The sequence below is a fragment of the Caretta caretta genome, chromosome 8 (genome assembly GCF_965140235.1).
Source record: "Caretta caretta isolate rCarCar2 chromosome 8, rCarCar1.hap1, whole genome shotgun sequence".
Classification (NCBI taxonomy): Eukaryota; Metazoa; Chordata; order Testudines; family Cheloniidae; genus Caretta; species Caretta caretta.
In genome coordinates, this window is record NC_134213.1 from 61,870,536 (window position 1) to 61,892,284 (window position 21,749).

Consider the following 21,749-nt stretch of genomic DNA (forward strand, 5'->3'; position numbering starts at 1 on the left):
TATTTTCACTTTTGGGCCTAGCCCTTTTAAATGGAACCATGGTGTTTGCTGCAGAGTGAGGCTGAGAGGGAAGGTGGTCTGAGATTTCTGAAGTCCACAGTATAAAAAAGTTTGACACATGCTGGGTTATTGAACCATCTGTTAGGCTACAACATGGGAATTGTTATACCATAACAGACAATGATCCAGCTAGTTAGGTTTCTCATATCAGTGGGGTTGGGTGAAAAAATGAGATCCACTTCAATTTAGGCATAAACAGTTTATTTTAGCCTTTATTTTGTACATTTTAAGACAATTCTATTATCACCTATGAATGACACATACATGCAAAACCAGATAAGGCAAGAAAGATGATCAATCAACTTCTGTCTCTTAGGGATAGAGGAACTTTTTTCAAATCTCTGGTTTCTGTTTTTCCCTGTCTTCTACACACTCTTGTTGTCAATCACGTATCTTTCAGCCCTTGTTCTGTAGCTTTGTGCAGAATCTGTTTACCAAGTTACCTCATCTGTGTACCTATCTAATTAAAACATTCTCCTGCATGGAGGGGATGGAATGATGAGTGCCTGCAATGGCATGTAGCTGATCTGCGACTGCTAGCACCAAATATCTGCAATGGCCGGTATTGGGACGCTAGATGAGGAGGGCCCGCAGTTACTACAGCGAATTCTTTCCCAGGTGTGTGTCTGGTGGGTGATGCCCACATGCTCAGAGTCTAACTGATCACCATATTTGGGGTCAGGAAGAAATTTCCCCCCGAGTTACATTGGCAGAGACCCTGGGTGTTTTTTGCCTTCCACTCTGGCATGGGGCACAGGTTTAAACTAGTGTAGAGGGCGAATTCTCTGTAATTTGAAGTCTTTAAATCATGCTTTAAGGACTTCGGTAACTCAGCCAGAAGTTATGGTCTATGACAGGAGTGGATGGGCGAGGTTCTGTGATCTGCAATGTGCAGGAGATCAGGCTAGATGATCATGATGGTTCCTTCTGACCTTGAAGTCTGAGTCTATTAATCACAATAACTAACCTAAACTAAGACATTTTTGCTTATCCTGCTAAAACTTACTTTTATATCTGCTTCTGTCATCTATTCTTTACTATCCTCCCCACTGGCTCTATCCAGTTCTTGCCTTATAATAGTTATTCTCTTTTCTGATCTGTTTTTTATGACCTTGGGTTTTTTCTTGTTGCGGGAGAGGCAGTACACCTGGAGCATGACACTCTGCTTTACACTGCTGTTTACAGAGACCAAGGTTTTACAAATAAGAGCGATAAACCATGAAACCTGGTTTATGCAATCCTGAAGCTGTTTCAGCGAAGTTCTGAAAAGCTGCATCAGGAGAGACCTACAAAATGCAAACATTCCTTGATATTTTCTTTTATATAATAATTTCTCTAGTTAGTATGTATATTTGACTAACAGTTTGTTACAGTTTTCTAATAGTGGTTAATGCCACATACTCCAGAGGATGTTGTTACCCCACCTTGCTTCCTCCACAATGTATCCGGTGAGGAGTGGTAGGGAAAACTTCATCATAATCTTACTGGGGATCAGTTTATGCCTTGAAGAATAAGGATTGATTAGTCATTAACACGTTTATGCTATTAGTGTAACCACTATTGTGTTCAAATAAATGTCTAATCTTTAACACATTTCTTAGTTTATGGTGGTTTTGGGGTGTGTGTGTGTGTAAATAAAACTAATTTTATCTGCCTACACATCTGCGGTGTGTACAACGTGGATCATGAGACTGTATGTTAGGAGTGCTGCTTTTAGTTGCATAATTGGGTCTTCTGCCTCTGTTAGAATCTGTGTTTAAAATTGACTACTTTTATTGTATTAAAGGTGAACACGCTTGAGTGAATTTATATTTATTTTGCTATTGTACTAAAATCCCAGTTTTTAAAATTCTCCATCAGGTTTCCTTTGAGTATTCAAGGAAGTTGAGTTGTAAAACTAACATGCATGTTGGGATATCAGAACCAAATTTAAGGGCCAAATAGTGCAATCACAAGTCTTATTCTCAGTTCATATTCTGAGCCACTGTCCCATCTTAATCTAGCCCAGATTAGTGTATGAGGATGTGTATTTAGAGCAGCACCAGGAACACATAGAGCAGTGCATTGTTGCAATATTGCAAAGAGATGAGAGAAAGGAAGACCAGTCAAACTGGATACGCAAGCATGGGTAGAGGAGTGTTGTCCATGTAGCAGTAAAGTATTCTGAGTGCCATTTAGGAAAACTGGTTACAGGAAAACAAATATGCAAAAGTAGTCATCTGCCTAAAGCAAAACACTCTGAGCTATCCATGATTACTATCCATATTTTTAACCCGTGTTAAACATAAAGAGAGCATTCCTGGCCTTCATTGAAGTTTATGACTAAACTCCTTGGGACCTCAATGAGACCAGGATTTCACCTAGGCCACATTTAGAGCCAACCAGGATAGTGACTGTGACTGGTGTAGTTAAAAGTTAGTGTGTATACAGGGCTTAAAATACTGCACCAGCAGGAAGGCATTTTTCCTCCCAAAAGTGACTGGAAAGGAATTTCCCCTATTCTGCCAGTTTAAACATGGGCTTTATTCTGATGCTTGCATGTGGAATGACTTACAAGACGCTCTTTTACTTTACAGAGACGGAAGGCTTCAAAATCGACACTATGGGAACCTACCATGGAATGACTTTGAAGTCTGTAACGGTAAGTTAAAAAGCATTTCTGAAATGTAGTATGCCTCACTGACAGCATATATAAATGCTTCAGGTTTACTTTGCCTGTGCCTCTCAACAAGGTTGTCTGTTTGTTTGTTAGCAGCATTAATGAGAAGTCAATGTCTGATTTAAAATCTGGGGAATGCACTGGTTCTGTGTATAAAATGAAGAGCTCTTTCTCTCTTTCTTTCTCTTTCTTTCCCTTCCTTCTTTTCTTTTTTTAAGATGTTTGTAACCCTGGGTAGAGGCTAACACTTTGCCTACATTAGAAAGGGTTTTCCAGTATAACTATACCGGCAAACGCTCCTACTGGAGATGCAGATGATATCATCAATAATTCTTTTGTCAGTATTGCTTATCCTGGTTCCTATAATGAAATGAGCTTCTACCAGCAAAAGGTCTTTTTTGTCTGTCTAACTGTGTCTGCCCTAAGGTTTTTGCTAGCATAGCTATGTTGGTTAACGGTGTAACATGTCAGCAAAACTTTGAACTGTAGACTTGGAATATTGCCTCACATCCAACTTTCTGTTTGGGTTTAATTTAGGGATGGTAGAGTTCATTGACCTCTGCAGTATTGTCTAAGCTTTTTCCTCCATCTAGCCTGGTGAGATTGATGACCATTTGTATCACATGACTTGATTTATCTTTTTTTAATGTGGATTGCTATACGTACAGATGAGAAAGCAGAGACCCTCAACCAGACTTTTATTTCATGTTGGTCTTAAGTTGTCTGCTTATATGGAAGGTGGTTGAACATTTTCAAACAAACGCTGTTTTGATCTGCTTTTAAGTAGGATAGATGCTACAAAACTAACATAAAGGCCTCATTAAGACTTTTGCCATGTAGCATATCATAGAATAGAATATCAGGGTTGGAAGGGACCTCAGGAGGTCATCTAGTCCAACCCCCTCCTCAAAGCAGGACCAATCCCCAATTTTTGCCCCACATCCCTAAATGGCCCCCACAAGGATTGAGCTCACAATCCTGGGTTTAGACAGCCAATGCTCAAGCCACTGAACTATCTGTATACCTCTATATATCTGAATAGAAAGCACTAAACATTCTTCCCAATCTGTGCACCTATTGCTACTGTGCACTCCTAATTTGAACATAAAATAATGCCTAGAATGTAAATGTTTCAAAACTAATTGGTTCTTATTTGAACTTTTTCCTTTGTCTAATAAAAACTGTCTTGCCATTGCCCTCCTCTAATCTGAAAACACTGGCACCCAGTTCATTTTTTAATAGTTAAGTAATGAATCCATTTGGTGCCAAAAGTCTGCCTTTTAGATGAATTCAAAATGCACTGGGGGGTAGAATTAAGGGGAAAAATGTGGCTGCTTGAATCAAAGGCCTTGTGTTACAGTGGTGCTTGTTAGGCTAGCTCCAGTGAAGGGACTAGCAGCGCTAGGTTACTAAACACAGATTTTCAGGGTGTAATGTCTGTTTCAAATAGTCATGTTGTGACTTGGCAAACACTTGTCAAACACTTGCCTGCATGTTGTCCTGTGGGAAAAAAATGAAAGTTTCTATTATGTTGTTCAAAGCTTTAGCTAAACTAGGCTTAATTAAAATTAAAAATATCTTAAAGTGCAATTAGTCAGGAAAGTGACTCTAGAAATAGCTTTGCATGGCTTCATATCAAAGTTCTGCATCCAAAAGTTTCAAGGATTTCCCCCCTCCCCCCCCGCCCGATAACCCCACCTTACAAATTCAACATAGGATCTATAGTTTTAAGATACTTTGAACTGAAATTTTGTATAGAAGTTGCTAAATTGGATTCCTTTAATTTTTTCCCCATCAAGCTCTTCCATTGAAGAAAAAAGTTTCACTGTTTAAAAAAACAAAACAGACCAAAAAAAACTAATTATGAAACTAAAACTGGTTCTTTCCTTAATATGATCTAGAACCTTTTAGAATAATAATAATCCAGTTTCTTAAAAGGTTACAGGACTACGCATAACATCTTTATAGTGCCATGAGAAACGATAAAATCTCATCTGCCATTTTAGAATTACTCCATCTAAAAATCAAGTTCTGTGCTACTTTTAGAAACTTATTTTCCACTAGAAATGTCAGACTTTTCATTAGTAAGTTAAGCTGACTCCGAGAGTTGTGATGGAATCTTGGCTTTCTGTTATGGACATGGAGGAAAGAATTGTTACTTAAGTGGTGCAGAAATATTACTATATGCATCTCTCTCCAAGCTTGATTTCACTTAAGTGATTGGCATGGTTTGAAGGAGATTGTAACAATACCCGCAGTCAGACAACCTGTCCGTGGTATCAAGTTTCCCACTTCTTTTGAGTTTCACACTTTCTTTTCAGTCCTGTTTCTTCTATTTTTGACACAGTACTGGAAGAAATCAGACTGTCAGGGAATTGAAACATATTCTGCACATTTAAAAAAAACTAATGCAGTAATTTGCTCCGAACAAGTTGAATGAAAAAGTAATGAATATGCATTGGAATACTTGGTCAGTCCTCACTTCTGTGAAAAATGATGCTGAAATCTGATGTAAAGCATACTGCGGCAAGGTAGATGATTCTCTTCACTCATAGCATCCTTGATTGTTTCTATTCTGGCTTCTACATCATTTGTTTTTGGAATGGAGGAGATCACTGACTACCTTGGGGAAGACTGTTCCTCCTGTTGATTCTCTGAGCACAGCTGGGTGTTGGACACTGTTGACCACATGTTCTAACCTTGATTTATCAAGTGCTAAGCTGGTGAGTTGGGCACACTCCTCATGGTTTTGTTCTTTAATCCTTGATGCAGCCAAATAGAATTTCCTCAGTTCCTTCTCTTCAGATTCTCTAACTTTTTCATTCTGTGAACCACTTTGATACCCACACTTTCTTTTTCTACCCCCGGTGATATTAGTTCCCAGCAATTTTCATTTCACAGACAACTGTAAAGGTGTTGACAGAACTCTGGTTGTTCCTGGGCCACAATGTGGAACCCAGCTATCTGTAGTAATCTGTCCACCTCTGACATTTTAGAAATGCAGCTTAAAATCCTACCTTTTCTGTGCTGCTTGTAATCCATACACAGTTGTCCAGTTTTCTCATAGGCTTCTTACTATTACGAACTTTGAGTTTCTCTTAGTTTGTGTCTCCCACCTGCTCTCATCTTCCTACTGTAACTGGTTTGCACTGATTTATATGAAACTCTCAAAACTATCAAGTATGAATATATTGAAACTCTTACTCCTATACCATGTATACAGTGTTGGATGATAGCTGGCATTTGTTCTCCCAGTGAATGCTGAGGAAAAATTGCCCACATTTTTAACCTGTACTATTAAGAGTACAAACATACTTGTTTAAAACGGACACAAATAAAATATACCTGATGCTTTTTTATTCTGACCTTGTTAAAGGAAGGATGCTCAGTTAAAAGCCAAGCTAGTGCCATCTAGTGAAAACCTAAACAATAGTGTGACCTTTACCTTGCATTAGACATAATGAAACTCAATTCTGGACTAATAGTATTGCTGTAACTAGAAAACATGAAGCCCTTAGCTGTCTCCTCAGCTTGACATGGTTGTAAAGGTCAGCACAAATGAGCTGTCCAATGACTCATCTTGGAATATTGGAGTAATGAGAAGTTGCTTGTGATTTGCACGTACAATAAAGTTGGCTTTTGCTTTTCCCTTGGTGAGGTCGTGCTCTGTATTTACTATACGTATATTGTCACAGGGTCGGGCCAGATGGCTACAGGAGAGTAATAGAAGGCAGATATATTAGCCCCAGGTTAAGTAGGTCCCTTTTCCCTGGGTAAGGTAACAGGGAAGGTTCCAGAACAATCAGGAACCTTCTGGAGACAATTAAGACAGACAGGCTGATTAGAACACCTGCAGCTAATCAAGAAGCTGCTAGAATCAATTAAGGCAGGCTAATCAGGGCACCTGGGTTTAAAAAGGAGCTCACTTCAGTTTGTGGTGCGCATGTGAGGAGCTGGGAGCAAGAGGCACGAGGAGCTGAGAGTGAGAACGCGGACTGTTGGAGGACTGAGGAGTACAAGCATTATCAGACGCCAGGAGGAAGGTCCTATGGTGAGGATAAAGAAGGTGTCGGGAGGAGACCATGGGGAAGTAGCCCAGGGAGTTGTAGCTGTCGCACAGCTGTTCTAGGAGGCACTCTAGACAGCTGCATTCCACAGGGCCCTGGGCTGGAACCCCGAGTAGAGGGCGGGCCCGGGTTCCCCCCAAATCCTCCCAACTCCTGGTCAGACACAGGAGGAGTTGACCTGGACTGTGGGTTCACGAAAACAGCCACACTAAGGGCTGCTGTGAAGCTCCACGGTGAGCAAATCTGCCAATTAGCGCAAGACCCACCAAGATAGAGGAGAAACTTTGCCACAATATATAACTTTGTCACTTACTTCTCCAGGACAAAGATGAGGCTTAGTCAGTGTGACCTAAGATTTTACTTACAGCTGACTTCCATGCCACTATATTTTTCTTCTCCTGTGTCCTGGGTTTTCTCCTTCCCTTCACATAGGTGTATTGGTAAATTGTGTAATCCTGTATCAAATAATCTTCTCTTTCAAATGTAGCAGTCGCAGTAACTGGAATGGCAAGGGTCTAAACTGTCTCTCCTTATCAGTACCACCAGTTGAGACAGGGGTGGGCAAACCTTTTGGCCCAAGGGCCACATCTTGATATGAAAATTGTATGTGGGCCATGAATGCTCACAAAATTGGGGTTGGGGTGCGGGCTGTGTCTGGGGGGTGCGGGCTCTGGGGTGGGGTCAGAAATGAGGAGTTCAGGGTGTGGGAAGGGGCTGGGGCAGGGGGTTAGGGTGTGGGGGAAAGGCTCTGGCTGGAGGTGCGGGCTCTCAGGTGAGCCTGGGGATGAGGGATTTGGGGTGTAGGAGGGTGCTCTAGGCTGTGACCAAGGGGTTCAGAGGGTGCGAGGGGGTCAGGGCATTGTGGGTGAGGGCTCTGGCTGGGGTTTGGACTCTGCGGTGGAGTCATAAATGAGGAGTTTAGGGTGCAGGAGGGGGCTCTGGGCTGGGGCAGAGGGTCGGGGCATGGGAGAGGGTTGGATGCAGGCTCCAGGTGGCGCTTACCTGAAGCAGCTCCTGGAAGAAGTGGCATGTCCCGCCTCTGGCTCCTATGCGGAGGTGTGGCGAAGTGGCTCTGCATGCTGCCCTGTCCACAGGTGCTGCCCCTGCAGCTCCCATTAGCCGCAGTTTCTGGCCAATGGGAGCTTTGGCGGTGGCGCTTGGGGTGGGGGCAGCGCGTGCAGCCCCCTGGATGCCCCTAAGCGTAGGAGCCAGAGGGGGGACATGCTGCTGCTTCCGGGAGCCTTGGTATGTGCACACGGAGCAGCCACGGACCCTGCTCCCCAGCTGGAGCAGGGCAAGCCCCAGACCTCAATTCCCAGCAGGAGCTCGAGGGCTGGATGGAAGGCTAGATGTGGCCCCCAGGCCGTAGTTTGCCCATCCTGATCTGAGACACGATTTTCAATTTTTCTATAGGCAGATTGGACCTGCATGTTTGTTTTCATAGTGGGTGTAACAGATTCTACTTTTTGCCTTTCCCAGATTCTAGGAAGCTGTGGCTTAATACTTCTGTTTTCCTTTGGAAATCACAGCTTGTGAAGCATAGATAATCTGTTCGTTTGTTGTTTTGACTGCTGGTATGGAGGCGGTCACTGAAAGTGATATTGAAGGTCATATTCAACTACAACCATCATTAACACTCCTCTCCCTTGGGAACCTTTGCCAGAAGGCATGGATTTGTCCATATCAGATTTGTCTACATGTCCTTGATAAGACACTTGATCAGTTGAACTGGTTGTACACAAGTCCTGTTGGCTAACTAGGTTTTAGTCAGTTTGGGCTATTTTGCTAATAGCAAACTAAAATGTAAACCTCTGTAGTGTTGCCAAATATATACGTTCTACACTTAAGAAATCCTAGTTTGTAGGAAGGGAAGCCTTCTTTTTAAAACTTCTAAATCTTTTAAAAATGATTTTTCCAGTGCTAACAGGCTAGCGTCCAATTTTCAGATACCCATATTTTTAACGATTTTTTTGGAAGTTCGTGCTGGTTGAAAGTCCAGTTGTGATATTCGTTTGACTATGTATCAAAGACTAAAGTTACCCAAATAGAGATTTTGGTCTACAGGTAATGTTTTCAAAATGAAGTTAGTACATTATACAGTCTATACAGGGAAAAAGAAATCACTTTAGGATAAACGTGAACGGGTAGGTAAACCACACTTCTGACAGTTATTCTGGGAGAATCTGAATATTGGCTGAACTCTACTTCATTCGGAAGCATTTTTAGATCAATTTGAGTTTGATGATCAAGAACTGAGACTTGACTAAGTTAAGATTTAAATAATCAAAGGATTTTGTTGCCCTTCCTTCCAAAAAATATCCCCAACTTCGTAATATAATAGAATTTCAATTCATCAAAATCCAGCTAACAAAGGTTATCTGAAGATCCAATAAGTATGGCATTGCAATGTCTCCCCAATGGATTATTATGTGGTGGGATAAAGAAGGTCAAGAGAGGAGCTGCTGGATTCTCTAAGGCTGGCAAGTGAGGGGTCAGTGAGGTTAGGGGAAGAGGTGCAATATCATGGGCACACACAGACTTTGCATGGAAGATCTGCACCTTTATGAGTAAATCATGAGATGCTGGTCAATTAATTAAAAGGAAGTATTCAGAGGAAATAAGAGAACACAATGTTTCTCGGTACCAAAACAGAGACTAGATGCCTGTCTGAATTGAAGTATTGCCATCAGTAGGATTTAGGACTGTAGTGATGTAGAAATGTAAATATGTGTAATTTAGTTTTCATGGCATATGTGATTTTAAAAATCCACAAATTAAATTAAAACTACTGCTTCCAGGCATTGCTCCCCAGAAGAGGCCACCCAGCATGATGCAAGCTCTCACGCCGTTGCTGCCTATCAAAAAGGCAAGCTGTAGTGCTCCCCAGCAGTGCAAAAGCAATTAGACATGACTATGCTGTTAGCCTCTCTTCCGCAAAACAAACAATTATGCAGGATTTTCAGAAATATAATCAAAAGGATACAAATCCATCCTCATCACATTTTTATAAAATTGTTAGCTTCAACCCAGAGGGCAATACAAGTATTTTTTTAAAGTTGAGTTTTAAAATTAGAATTGTGCCCTGTGCAAGATCTGGCGCATGTGAGTTGATTGAATGTAGGTAAATTAACCCATTAGCTGCTTGCAGGTATTTAAAACTGTGTGAGAGAAGCATTTGGTGGGATTTTGTGTGGTATAATATTATTTTTACCTGTTTCAAACAAATGCGTAAATTGTAGCACCTTCCTCAGATTTCTTTTAAAATTAGTCAGGAATGGATTTTCCATGAAACAAATGTTTCACAGGACCCCCAATGACAGGGGGCCCCTCAAAATGCAGGACAAATATCTGACAACCTGCCTCTGAGTCCCAGCCAGCGGTGCAACATGGCTCAGGCAGGCTGCCTGCATGCCATAGCCGGTGGCCCCATGCCACTCCCGGAAGCGGCCGGCTGCTGGCACGTCTCTGCACGCCCCTGGTGAGGGGGGTAGGTGGGAGGTGGCTTGGCTCACTGCCCCCATCCTAGGCAGCGCACAGAGACCCACTGTCCCCCCTCCCTTCAAGGGGCGCGCAGAGATGTGCCAGCAGCAGGGCTAAGGCGGCTCCCTGCTTGCTCTGCCTCCTTTCCTTCCTCTGCGCCGCTTTTCTCCCGGAAGCAGCCAGCATGTCCCTGCAGCCCCTGTGGGGGGAGGTGGAGTTTCTACATGCACTGCTTCCACCCCAAGCGCTGACTCTGCAGCTCCCATGGGCCGGGAACCGCGGCCCATGGAAGCTGTGGGGGCAGCGTGTGCTGGTCGCTTTGGGAGCTGTGCTGCCCGAGGTAAGTACTGCCTAGCTCCCGCACCCCTGCCCCAGCCCAGAGCCTGACCCCACACTCCAACCCCCTGTCCCAGCCTAGAGCGCACACCCAGCACCCAAACTTCCTCCCAGAGCCTGCCCCCCGCACTCCCTCCTGCACCCCAACCCCCTGCCCCAATCAAGGTACCTCGCTTTATGTTCATTTACTTCCCATTTCTTATAATACAGAAGGAGGATGAAGGGAAAAAAAAATGGAAAAATGGGGGTGGGGGAGATAAGAGACTGTTCTTCTCCTTGGCCAGGTCCTGACGGGGGCCCCTGAAAATGAAGCTGCACACTGGGCCTGACTAACTCTAAATCCGCCACTGAAGTTAGTGTTTAATGCTAGAAAAGGAATAGCCACTTACAAAACTATTTGCACGTGGGTGACACAAGATTTTTATATTATAAAATGGGTTGCGACGACGGGGGAGGGATACTGGGAGAATGGGCCATTAAACAATAGATGTTTTGCTGTCTTCTAACTGAAATTAAGGCATGCGATCTCTACATAACAGACTGGTCATTATTCTCTGTACAAGTATAACCTCAGTCCAGTGTCTCTAATGTGTGGTGAACTGTGTTCTGTAAATTACCTAGTGTGGACATAATGGTAACCTGTTTTGTAAGTATAGCATTTTTTGTCCTGCATTAGTCAAGTTTAACCATAGAAACAGGAGAAAAAATCATTGAGGTGGCAGAATGGTATATAAAAGTGCATGGTTACATAGGTCAGGCCCATAGTATAGGTTTTGGGTATCTTTTTAAAAAGCCTAGTGAAAATTCTTTTTCTTCATTTAAATTTCTTTATATACAGTTTTATGTGCCAGATGACTTAACTCGAAAGAGGAGACTAGAAAAGGTACAACTAAGTTCTTTTGGCACTACTTCTGACTTGGATGAAAGGAATGCCTAGAAACCCCAACTTAGATCAGTTTAGCATTATAAAATGCCTAGCACAAAAATGTATAAGACAGGCCCTGCCCCGAAGAGTGTACAGTTTAAATACAAAAGTCAGACAAAGGGTAGAGGGCAAATAGGGTCTTGCTCAAGGTTATAGGACAGGGCATTGGGTGGAGCTGGGTATTGTACATTTGCCTATCTATTGGACAGTGTTGCCTTTCAAATGTAAACCTAAACGAACTGCTTCTATGTAACTCGGAAGAGAAAACTATAGCAGACCATTTTTATATTCTGGCGTGTGAACCATCAATTCACAAAAAGTAATATATTGTAACGTTTTTTGTTTCTGTAAATCAGGGGTGGGCAAACTTTTTGGCCTCAGGGCCACATCAGGGAGTAGAAATTGTATGGCAGGCCATGAATGCTCACAAAATTGGGATTGGGGTGGTGGGGGCGTGAGGGCTCTGGTTGGAGGTGCGGGCTCTGGGATGAGGCTGGGAATGAGCAGTTTGGAGCGTAGGAGGGTACTCTGGGCTGGGACCAAGAGCGGGATCAGGGCTGGGACCAGGGTGTGGGAAGAGGTGTAGGTTCCGGCTGGGGGTGCGGGCTCTGGGGTGGGGCTAAGGATGAGAGGTTTGGGGTGCAGGAGGGTTCTCCAGGCTGGGATCAAGGGGTTTGGAGAGTGGGAGGGGGATCAGGACTGGGGTTGAGGTGTGGAGAGAGGCTCAGGGTTGCAGGCTCCGAGCAAGTGTCTCCTGGAAGCAGTGGCATGTCCCTGCTCCAGCACAGATAGGCGGCTTTGCAGGCTGCCTCATCCGCAGGCACTACCCCAGCAGCTCCCATTGGAGCACCAAGGATCCGGAGCGGGCCCATGCCACGTCTTCCAGGAGTTGCATGGTGCAGCCCCTGACCCTGTGCTCTGGCTGGAGTGCCGGAGCGGGGCCGAGTAGCAATGTGCGCCCCCCCGACCCAGCGCCACAGCTGGAGAGCTAGAGCGGGGCAAGTTCCAGACCCCACTCCCCAGTGGGAGCTCTCAGGCCAGCTTAAAACGGCTCGCGGGCTGCAGTTTGCCCACGCCTGCTATAAATGAAAATACAGTCTCTGCCCCAAAGTGCTTGAGAGTAAATAGGAGTGTCCAACGGACTTTGCCTTTCTCAGGTTTTATCAGAATCATGTGAAAGCACCCCATGCAGATGGGAATCTTAATCTTCAGAGCAAATAGCCACAGTATTGGACAGGTTTCAGAGTAGCAGCCGTGTTAGTCTGTATCCTCAAAAAGAACAGGAGTACTTGTGGCACCTTAGAGACTAACAAATTTATTAGAGCATAAGTTTTCGTGGGCTACAGCCCACTTCATCGGATGGATAGAATGGAACGCACACGTTGGAAGTTACCGTACAAACTGTGAGAGGCTAATTAGTTAAGATCTATTAGCAGCAGGAGAAAAAAAACGTTTGTAGTGGTAATCAAGATGGCCCATTTAGACAGTTGACAAGAAGGTGTGAGGATACTTAACTTAAGGAAATAGATTCAATATGTGTAATGACCCAGCCAGTGCCAGTCTCTATTCAAACCCAAGTTAATGGTATCTAGCTTGCATATTAATTCAAGCTCAGCAGTTTCTCATTGGAGTCTGTTTTTGAAGCTTTTCTGTTGCAAAATTGCCACCCTTAAGTCTTTTACTGAGTGGCCAGAGAGGTTGAAGTGTTCTCCTACTGGTTTTTGAATGTTATGATTCCTGATGTCAGATTTGTGTCCATTTATTCTTTTGCGTAGGGACTGTCCGGTTTGGCCAATGTACACGGCAGAGGGGCATTGCTGGCACATGATGGCATATATCACATTGGTAGATGTGCAGGTGAACGAGCCCCTGATGGCGTGGCTTATGTGATTAGGTCCTATGATGGTGTCACTTGAATAAATATGTGGCAGAGTTGGCATCTGGCTTTGTGGCAAGGATAGGTTCCTGGGTTAGTGTTTTTGTTGTGTGGTGTGTGGTTGCTGGTGAGTATTTGCTTCAGGTTGGGGGGCTGTCTGTAAGAGAGGACTGGTCTGTCTCCCAAGATCTGTGAGAGTGAGGGATTATTTTTCAGGATAGGTTGTAGATCTTCAATGATGCACTGGAGAGGTTTTAGTTGGGGGCTGAAGGTGACAGGTAGTGGCGTTCTGTTATTTTCTTTGTTGGGCCTGTCCTGTAGTAGGTAACTTCTGGGTACTCTTCTGGCTCTGTCAATCTGTTTTTTCACTTCAGCAGGTGGGTATTGTAGTTTTAAAAATGCTTGATAGAGATCTTATAGGTGTGTGTCTCTGTCTGAGGGATTGGAGCAAATGCAGTTGTATCTTAGAGCTTGGCTGTAGATAATGGATCGTGTGGTGTGTCCTGGATGGAAGCTGGAGGCATGTAGGGAAGTATAGCAGTCAGTAGGTTTCTGGTATAGGGTGGTGGTTATGTGACCATCACTTATTAGCACAGTAATGTTCAGGAAATGGACCGCTTGTGTGGACTGGTCTAGACTGAGGTTGATGATGGGATGGGAATAGTTGAAAAGATAGTGGAATTCCTCAAGGGCTTCTTTTCCATGGGTCCAGATGATGATGTCATCAATATAGTGCAAGTAGAGTAGGATGTTAGGGGACGAGAGCTAAGGAAATGTTGTTCTAAGTCAGCCATAAAAATGTAAGCATGTGGGTACCCATAGCAGTGCTGCTGACTTGAAGGTATATATTGTCCCCAAATGTGAAATAGTTGTGGGTGAGGACAAAGTCACAAAGGTCAGCCACCGGGTTTGCCTTGACATTATCGGGGATACTGTTCCTGATAGCTTATAGTTCATCTTTGTGTGGAATGTTGGTGTAGAGGGCTTCTACATCCATAGTGGCCAGGAGGGTGTTTTCAGGAAGATCACCGATGGATTGTAGTTTCCTCAGGAAGTCAGTGGTGTCTCGAAGATAGCTGGGAGTGCTGGTAGCGTAGGGCCTGAGGAGAGAGTCCACATAGCCAGCCAATCCTGCTGTCAGGGTGCCAATGCCTGAGATGATGAGGCTTCCATAATTCCCAGGTTTATGGATCTTGGGAAGCAGATAGAATACCCCTGGTCAGGGTTCTAGGCATGTATCTGCACAGATCTGTTCCTGTGCTTTTTCAGGGAGTTTCTTGAGCAGATGGTGTAGTTTCTTTTGGTAATCCTCAGTGGGATCAGAGGATAATGGCCTATAGAATGTGGAGTTAGAGAGCTGCCTAGCAGCCTCTTGTTCATATTCCAACTTATTCATGATGACGACAGCACCTCCTTTGTCAGCCTTTTTGATTATGATGTCAGAGTTGTTCCTGAGGTGGTTGATGGTGTTGTGTTCTGCGCGGCTGAGGTTATGGGGTAAGTGCTGCTGCTTTTCCACAAATTCAGCCCGTGCACGTCGACAGAAGCAATCTATGTAGAAGTCCAGTCTGTTGTTTCGACCTTCAGGAGGAGTCCACACAGAATCCTTCTTTTTGTAGTGTTGGTAGGAAGGATTCTGTGGGTTAGTATGTTGTTCAGAGGTGTGTTGAAAATATTCTTTGAGTTGGAGAAGTCGAAAGTAGGATTCTAGGTCACCACAGAACTGTATCATGTTTGTGGGCCTGGAGGGACAAAAGGAGAGGCCCCGAGATTGGACAGACAGTTTTATTCTTCCCTGGGACTCGTCAAGCTCCTAACTTTTTCTTCTTGAGCCTGCTTTTCAAATGTTTCCCATGATAGCCATAATGTTCCTGGTAACCAGAATAATTTTTGTAAAGTCAGATATAACTACCTTCAGTAAATTCACATCCTGTAATAAAGTCCTGCAGTTTCTCATTGTTCTCACAGTATTTTTAGCTTTCCCAAGACTAGATAATTGGAAATAGTGTTATGGTTCTGTGGATGTCAGATTACATGAACAGGTTTTCCTTTAGCTAGAATGCAGTCAAACAGGCAGTTGTGTTTTTAAGTTGTTCAATAAGATGAAACAGCAACATATGTGGGTGTTTTGAAGAAAGTTAGAGTTAAAAGTTGAATAATGCAGTCCACGAATTTTCACGTAGGGTAGCTTTCAAATCATGTATAGATGTGCCAAGGCATTTGGTGTTGGGCTACTGTTTTGGGTTGGTGCCAGTGCACTACATCACACAATAGTGCTGTTTGTTTTATTCCTCAAAATGGGATGCATTTTATTTTGAGATAATTGTTATATGGATTTGCAGATCTCCGCTGGTCCAAAGTGGGTGTTGACAGATATGGCAATTTCCTGCATATCCTTGCAAGACCTTATTGAATTTCGGTATGTTTGGGGTCCGTTATATTAAATGCCAAGTTTATGTACTGTTGCTGGCTGGGATTGCATGTAACTTCTCTAAGGGGGAGAAATGATGTGAGACTTGGAAGTTCAAAGGACTATATTGAAAATGTGACTAAATCGAGAATGGACTTTTGGAATGTGTTAAGTGGATTTCCTAGGGGAGAGATTAATGTAAATTCCCTTACACATACACACCTCTGGTTATGCAAAAACTCTGCCTTTTGAAACTACACCCTGGCTATAGGTCTTTGTCTGCTGATGACCTTTTCCAAGAGACTGAAGATTGAAGTCCTGAGCCGTACAAACAGCTTATATGTCCAGCTGTAATTATTGTTCTGGATCAGACAGTTATGAACCTGTAGCCACAGGGGAAAAGACTTGTTTTGTTTGTTTGTTTGTTTTGTTTTTTGAAGGACTGAAACCTACCATCTGGTAAGCTTTTTAGCATTCACATAGGTTTTTATTGTTTTTAATACATTTTCTCTGTAATGCTTTCACCTTAAGAATAAGGGTGCTTGCATACAAAGAGCTGTCTCATATATTATAATTGCAGGCAATACAGTATTCATACTCTTTGGAGAGAAAGCAAAGCACAGATGTTGGTCTGTTTAAGTGTTGAGCTGCTGGGAGTATCATAGTCTAGGCAGGGTACTGTGCAGCCTGGAAAATCCAAGTCAGGAGGGGGAGAGGTGCAGATCTCTGCCCATGAGGTGATGTCTGGAAACCAGGGACCTTTAAGTGTGTGCCCTCAAGGGAGGACGGAGGGGCATATTGGTGCAGTTACCTTGAAGCTGTAACCGGTATAGTATATAAATACATAATGTGTGTGATGTAGAATTAACTTTTTTTTCATAGAGGCTTAATAGCTTTGGTTTTCCAAAGAACAGAAAAATATACTGGGAAGGCTTTCAGACAGTTATTTTGCAAAATTTCAGTGCTGGTTGATTATCACATTTTTCTCCGACCCCAAATAGTTATGTTGAACATCTTGTAGAAATGTTAATATTTAGAGTGATGTATATAAAACATTCATTTAGAGTATCCGTTGAACTTGAGCTACAGAAGTTTGGTTATTTTTAAAAAATTTGTAAGTAGTTGAATCACATGTACTTCATATGGCTTAACCGGTAAACCACCTTGTCAGCGTATTTTCCCCTACAAATTACCGTTCCTCCTTCAGAATATATAATAGCTCTGTCTTCATATGGCAGGTACTTGTCAAAGAGTTAAATATCTAACAGAAAAGACAGGGAAAGAAGAGCTTGGATATCATGCAGTGTACGGATTCATTCTAAATTTTCTGTTCAGATACAATCTGTAGTTTTTATGACTTACGGTTTCAGCAAACTCTTAGATGTGAGCATATTTGTAGCATCTTTCTTATCCCCGCCTAACAGTCGTCACTGTGAAATGTTTAACATTTTCTATGAGAAACGCATGAAATCAGTAATTTATTTCTAAGTACACATGGGGCTATTGCTTACACTATATTAGTTGAAATATAAATTATAATTCACATGGCAGTTTTATGAATTGCTTTAACAAATTGGAGGTAATTACCCATATTGCTGTGGTTTTTAAAATGATCTAGCAGTAGTATCAATGGGCTTCAGTCAAACTCAGCCCCAGTATGCTAGCTACTGAACCAACATATAGGAAGACACAGCATGTCCATACTGTAACTGGAAGTATAATTTCCAGCTAGGATAGACATACCTGCGCTAGCTCTGATCCAGCTAGCATGCTAAAAATAGTAATGTAGCTGCAATGGCATGAGCAGTGGAATGGGTTTGCTGCCCTAAGTACTATCCCATATGAATCTTTAGGTATATAGTTGGTATGGCTAAGCTGTCGCACTGCTTGTGCTGCTGGGACTACACTGCTGTATTTAGTTTGCCAGGTTGATCGGAGCTAGCATAGTTTGTCCACCAGAGTTGGAAATTACACTTCCGACTCCAGTGTAGACATACCCACAGTCCCTGCCCCGAAGACTTTACAATGTAATTCAAGACAAGATACAAGTGTAGCAAACAGTAGGAGGGAATTAGAGGGTAACAGTGTGGTGTGGATCCTGTGGTTACATAAACCAGCAATCAGCACAGTGTGATGGCTCAAAATCATTTAAATGGGAAAGGAATTGTAGTGATAGACCGTAGTGTAGAGGGAGTCAGGAGGCTAGATTGGAGGGAGGGGTGTCAGGACAGGGGACATATATAAGAAAGTGAGGGCAAAGATTAGGAGGACAAAAACTAGGTGACTTTTTGGTAAGGTAGTGATGATCATAGTAAATGTAGGGCAACTGCTAAGTGAGTCGGTTTTATGGTGGAGATGATTGGACCTGTTGGGATTGTGTGTCTAAAGCTAAAAATGCCATACTCACAAAGATATGGTTTATAGCTTGAACTTGGGAAGCTGAAGCTCTGGCCTTGTGAAGAACCAGTAATATTGAAGGCTAAGTGTGCAAAGTGGTGTATCTGCTCCGAGAGATAGCTCTTTTATGGAGTGGTTTGTTACCATATTGGTAACTGTCCTATTTTAATGAGTAGAATAGACAGGATGGTTCTGTTTTACAAAACAGTAATTGTATCATGGGCAGAAACAAGTTACATATTGAAGTATCTCATTGTCTCATCTTCTTAATACTTGAAACTCATTTGCTTCAGGATATGCTACCCTCCATTTCATGCTTGGTGCCCAGCTCTAAAGACAGCGTTGCCGCCAGCAGCAGTGCAGAAGTAAGGGTGGCATGATATGGTATTGCCATTTTTACTTCTGCGTCCCTACCAGTAGCCAGCAGAAGTGAAGGTGGCAATACCATACCACCCTCACTTCTGTGCTACTCCTGGCAGAGGCGTTGCCTTTAGAGCTGGGTGCCTAGCCAGCAGCCACTGCTCCCTGGATGCCCAGCTCTGAAGGTGGCACCATCACTAGCAGCTGTACAGAAGTATACTATGCAGAAGTAAGGGTGGCAGTCCCACGACCCACCTATAATAGTCTTGCAGCCTTTTTCCCCGCCCACGCACGATCGGGACCTCCACGCTTAAAATACTGTGAAATTTCAGTTTAAATCTCCGGAAGCATGACATTTACAATGTTTTTAAAATCCTATCACCATGAAATTGACCAAAATGGACCATGAATTTTGGTAGGGCCCTGTTCCTAAGATAAAAATATATGGAATAAATATTCTTTAACATTCATGTAAAATGTCCTTGGGGAACTTCAGTATGACTGACAAAGTGCTAGTGATATGTGCTGTGGAGGACTTTAAACTTTAAGACCATTCCTAGAAACTACTACATACTGAGAGAACTGTCAAAGTAATTTTATTATTATTTTTAAATTTTGATCCACTCAGTTTCTCATTTTCCTTCTTTCTTTTCAACACAAGTCTCCCTCCCTGTATATTCTAGAGCAAGAAATCTGGAGCGTGCACTGCATTTCAGTTCGTTTTAATCTAGTTAACGTTGGGGAACCAGTGGGGACAAACAAACTGCAACATTAAACAGTGTTGTCAGTCTAGTTATATCTTAAGAAAATGAGTTGTTTGCTTAACATGTTGATTCTATTTTTATTTATTAAACTCAGTGGAATACTTCTGGGGAAAATGTGCTTTATGATACACTTTGTGCCTAATATTCTATTGCTTGTGTTCTTGTTAATTTAACTAGCTGCTGATAATATATAGTTACCTCATGTAGGCATATAAATTACCTTGTAATTTAGTGTGGTGTTACCTGGTGGTACAGTACAGTGTAACTTAAAGAATTTCAGATCCTGAAAATCTCACTTTATGCTTTACTGCATGGAAGAAAATTCAAAATTTGTCTAGACTTGGACAGAAAGACTTATAGAAGATCACGTGTATTAAAGCAGTAAAAACAATAGATAACAATAAATCCCAAACTTATTCAGCATATTGCCTTATTTTCAGCCTGCTTAAAAGGACTTGTCTTTTCTGAGAATTTCTTCTAGTTCTTACAAATTTCACTTTTAAAATTTAAACCTGGAAATGAGAATACTTGCCTCAATTGGGTTTACAAGCACAATACTCAAGAGTACCTGTAATTCAAAAGAGAACAAGTTAATAGGTACAAATTGCATGAAAAGAAAGTACCTTCAAAAATCTTGTCCCACTATGATTTTGGTACATAAGTATTTATCAAGGCCAGATTTCATATGCATGTATATTTGTACTGCCTAACAGAAATGCAGTCAGGCCAGTGTAAAGTCAGAAAGTGCCCTCGGCTGAATTTTGGATATGTTCTTTCATTCCAGCAGACTCCTTTCCTATCTTTTCCATTTGATAGAATCTTGTTTGGGGTTTTACTTTACTTTAAGGCTACCTGCCCTTAACTTCAATGTTAAATTAATTCACATATGAATAGTAATTCCATATTGTCATTATAATGTGTGTAATTAAAAAAAAATCTGCATGATGAGAATACGTCTTAATAGGATGTAAAATATATTGATGTTTCTTAAATGGAAATGTTGGACAATATCCAGAAAACTGTTTATGTCAAGTGTTAAATGCACCGGTTAATAGAAATAGTTGATACTCATCTTGTATTCCAAATGAGCAAGTCAAGAATTTCTTACCCTTATTAAACAGAGGTTGTTAGTATACAAATGTTTGTGAAGGCCTTCTTAGCTATGGCTATGTATATATTTAAGCAAATATATGTAAGATTATGTTGAGACTTGAACGATTTAACACTATTTTATCATGATATCTGGTACTTAACGCTTCATGGTTTCTTCACATAAACTTTCTAATGCTGCATCTTGTTTGAAAATTCCACTTCATCATTAAGCAAACTCATCATTTATATACCATATTGAAATGTGTTTTCTGTATGCAGATACATTGATAATCCTACATCATATGCCAAATGTCTAAACATTCACACTTTTTAATTTCAGTAATATACTGTTAAGTTTTGTGAGAAAACCTAACTATCGACTCTTGTGCTTGGCTGACAGAGCTTGCTGTGTTCTCAACTAGAGTTGCCCAGATGTAGAACACTTACTGTTTTCTCCCACTAGTAATTTAAATCTTTAAAAAAGGGGTTGTTTGTTACTAGTATTCTGTGGGAAATGCAGTTGAAAATTTTTTTGTTGGTGTACAATCATTTTTCTTTAACATCAGTCAAATTCAAAGCAGTTATCTGTTGTCGGAATTGAATTTGGAAGAAAGGGAAACTGTGTGTACTCTTGCATCTGTAAGTGGCCGGATGGTGTTTCAATGGCCAACCTAAAGAGGGTTAGAGCCATTTACAGTCTCAAAATTTTGTCTCTCCAGATGGCCTGTTCTCCTCCAAAAATCTTCTGTACTTTTTTTTGTAGAATGAAGATTAGTTTTCTGAGTTGTTTTTAAAGCTCCTGTTTTCTCTTTTGAACAGTATGATGTTTGTCTTTTCTTTCTTCTGTTTTCCACGTTGTTTACTCGCTTTGCTGCTCAATCCATAGTAAATTTGTTTTACATTCGTGTAAACTTAGGCTTGTTACTGTACATTGTATTTTGTTTTATAACCATGTTACTCTGATAGCGCTTCATTAGATGGATTTTTCTAAGTAGGTTTTTTCCTAGATATTTAGTCTGAGTCTGTGTATCAATTTCTTTTCCAGGTCTTTCTCTATAGTTTTTTCTTTTAGTGTTGTTCCTCTTGTGTATGCTGGTACAGGCCTGGCTGAGCTCCTACTTGTGGATGGTCTCCAGGCTGCTGTAAGTGACCAATAATTTGGGTTACATGTGCTTTTAAACCTGCTGAGTCTGAGCAGTGTCCAGACACTGTCTGAGTCTGGTGTTTCAGGCACACTCCCATGGTACAGAATTTAATGCTTGTACCCTTTTGTGGGGTGGAGAACCCTAAAGTCCAGATGCCCTAGACCCAAAAACCAGTGCT

At 42.0% G+C, this 21,749-nt stretch overlaps 1 protein-coding gene across 1 annotated transcript in view; it reads left to right on the forward strand.

The window, feature by feature from the left end:
* CDC73 (cell division cycle 73) overlaps positions 1-21,749 on the forward strand; it is a 174,339-nt gene that overhangs the window by 44,407 nt on the left and 108,183 nt on the right. The window contains exon 10 of the mRNA XM_048860401.2: positions 2,637-2,701. Within this exon, the coding sequence (XP_048716358.2) occupies positions 2,637-2,701 (65 nt within the window). The remainder of the gene's footprint in view (positions 1-2,636; positions 2,702-21,749) is intronic.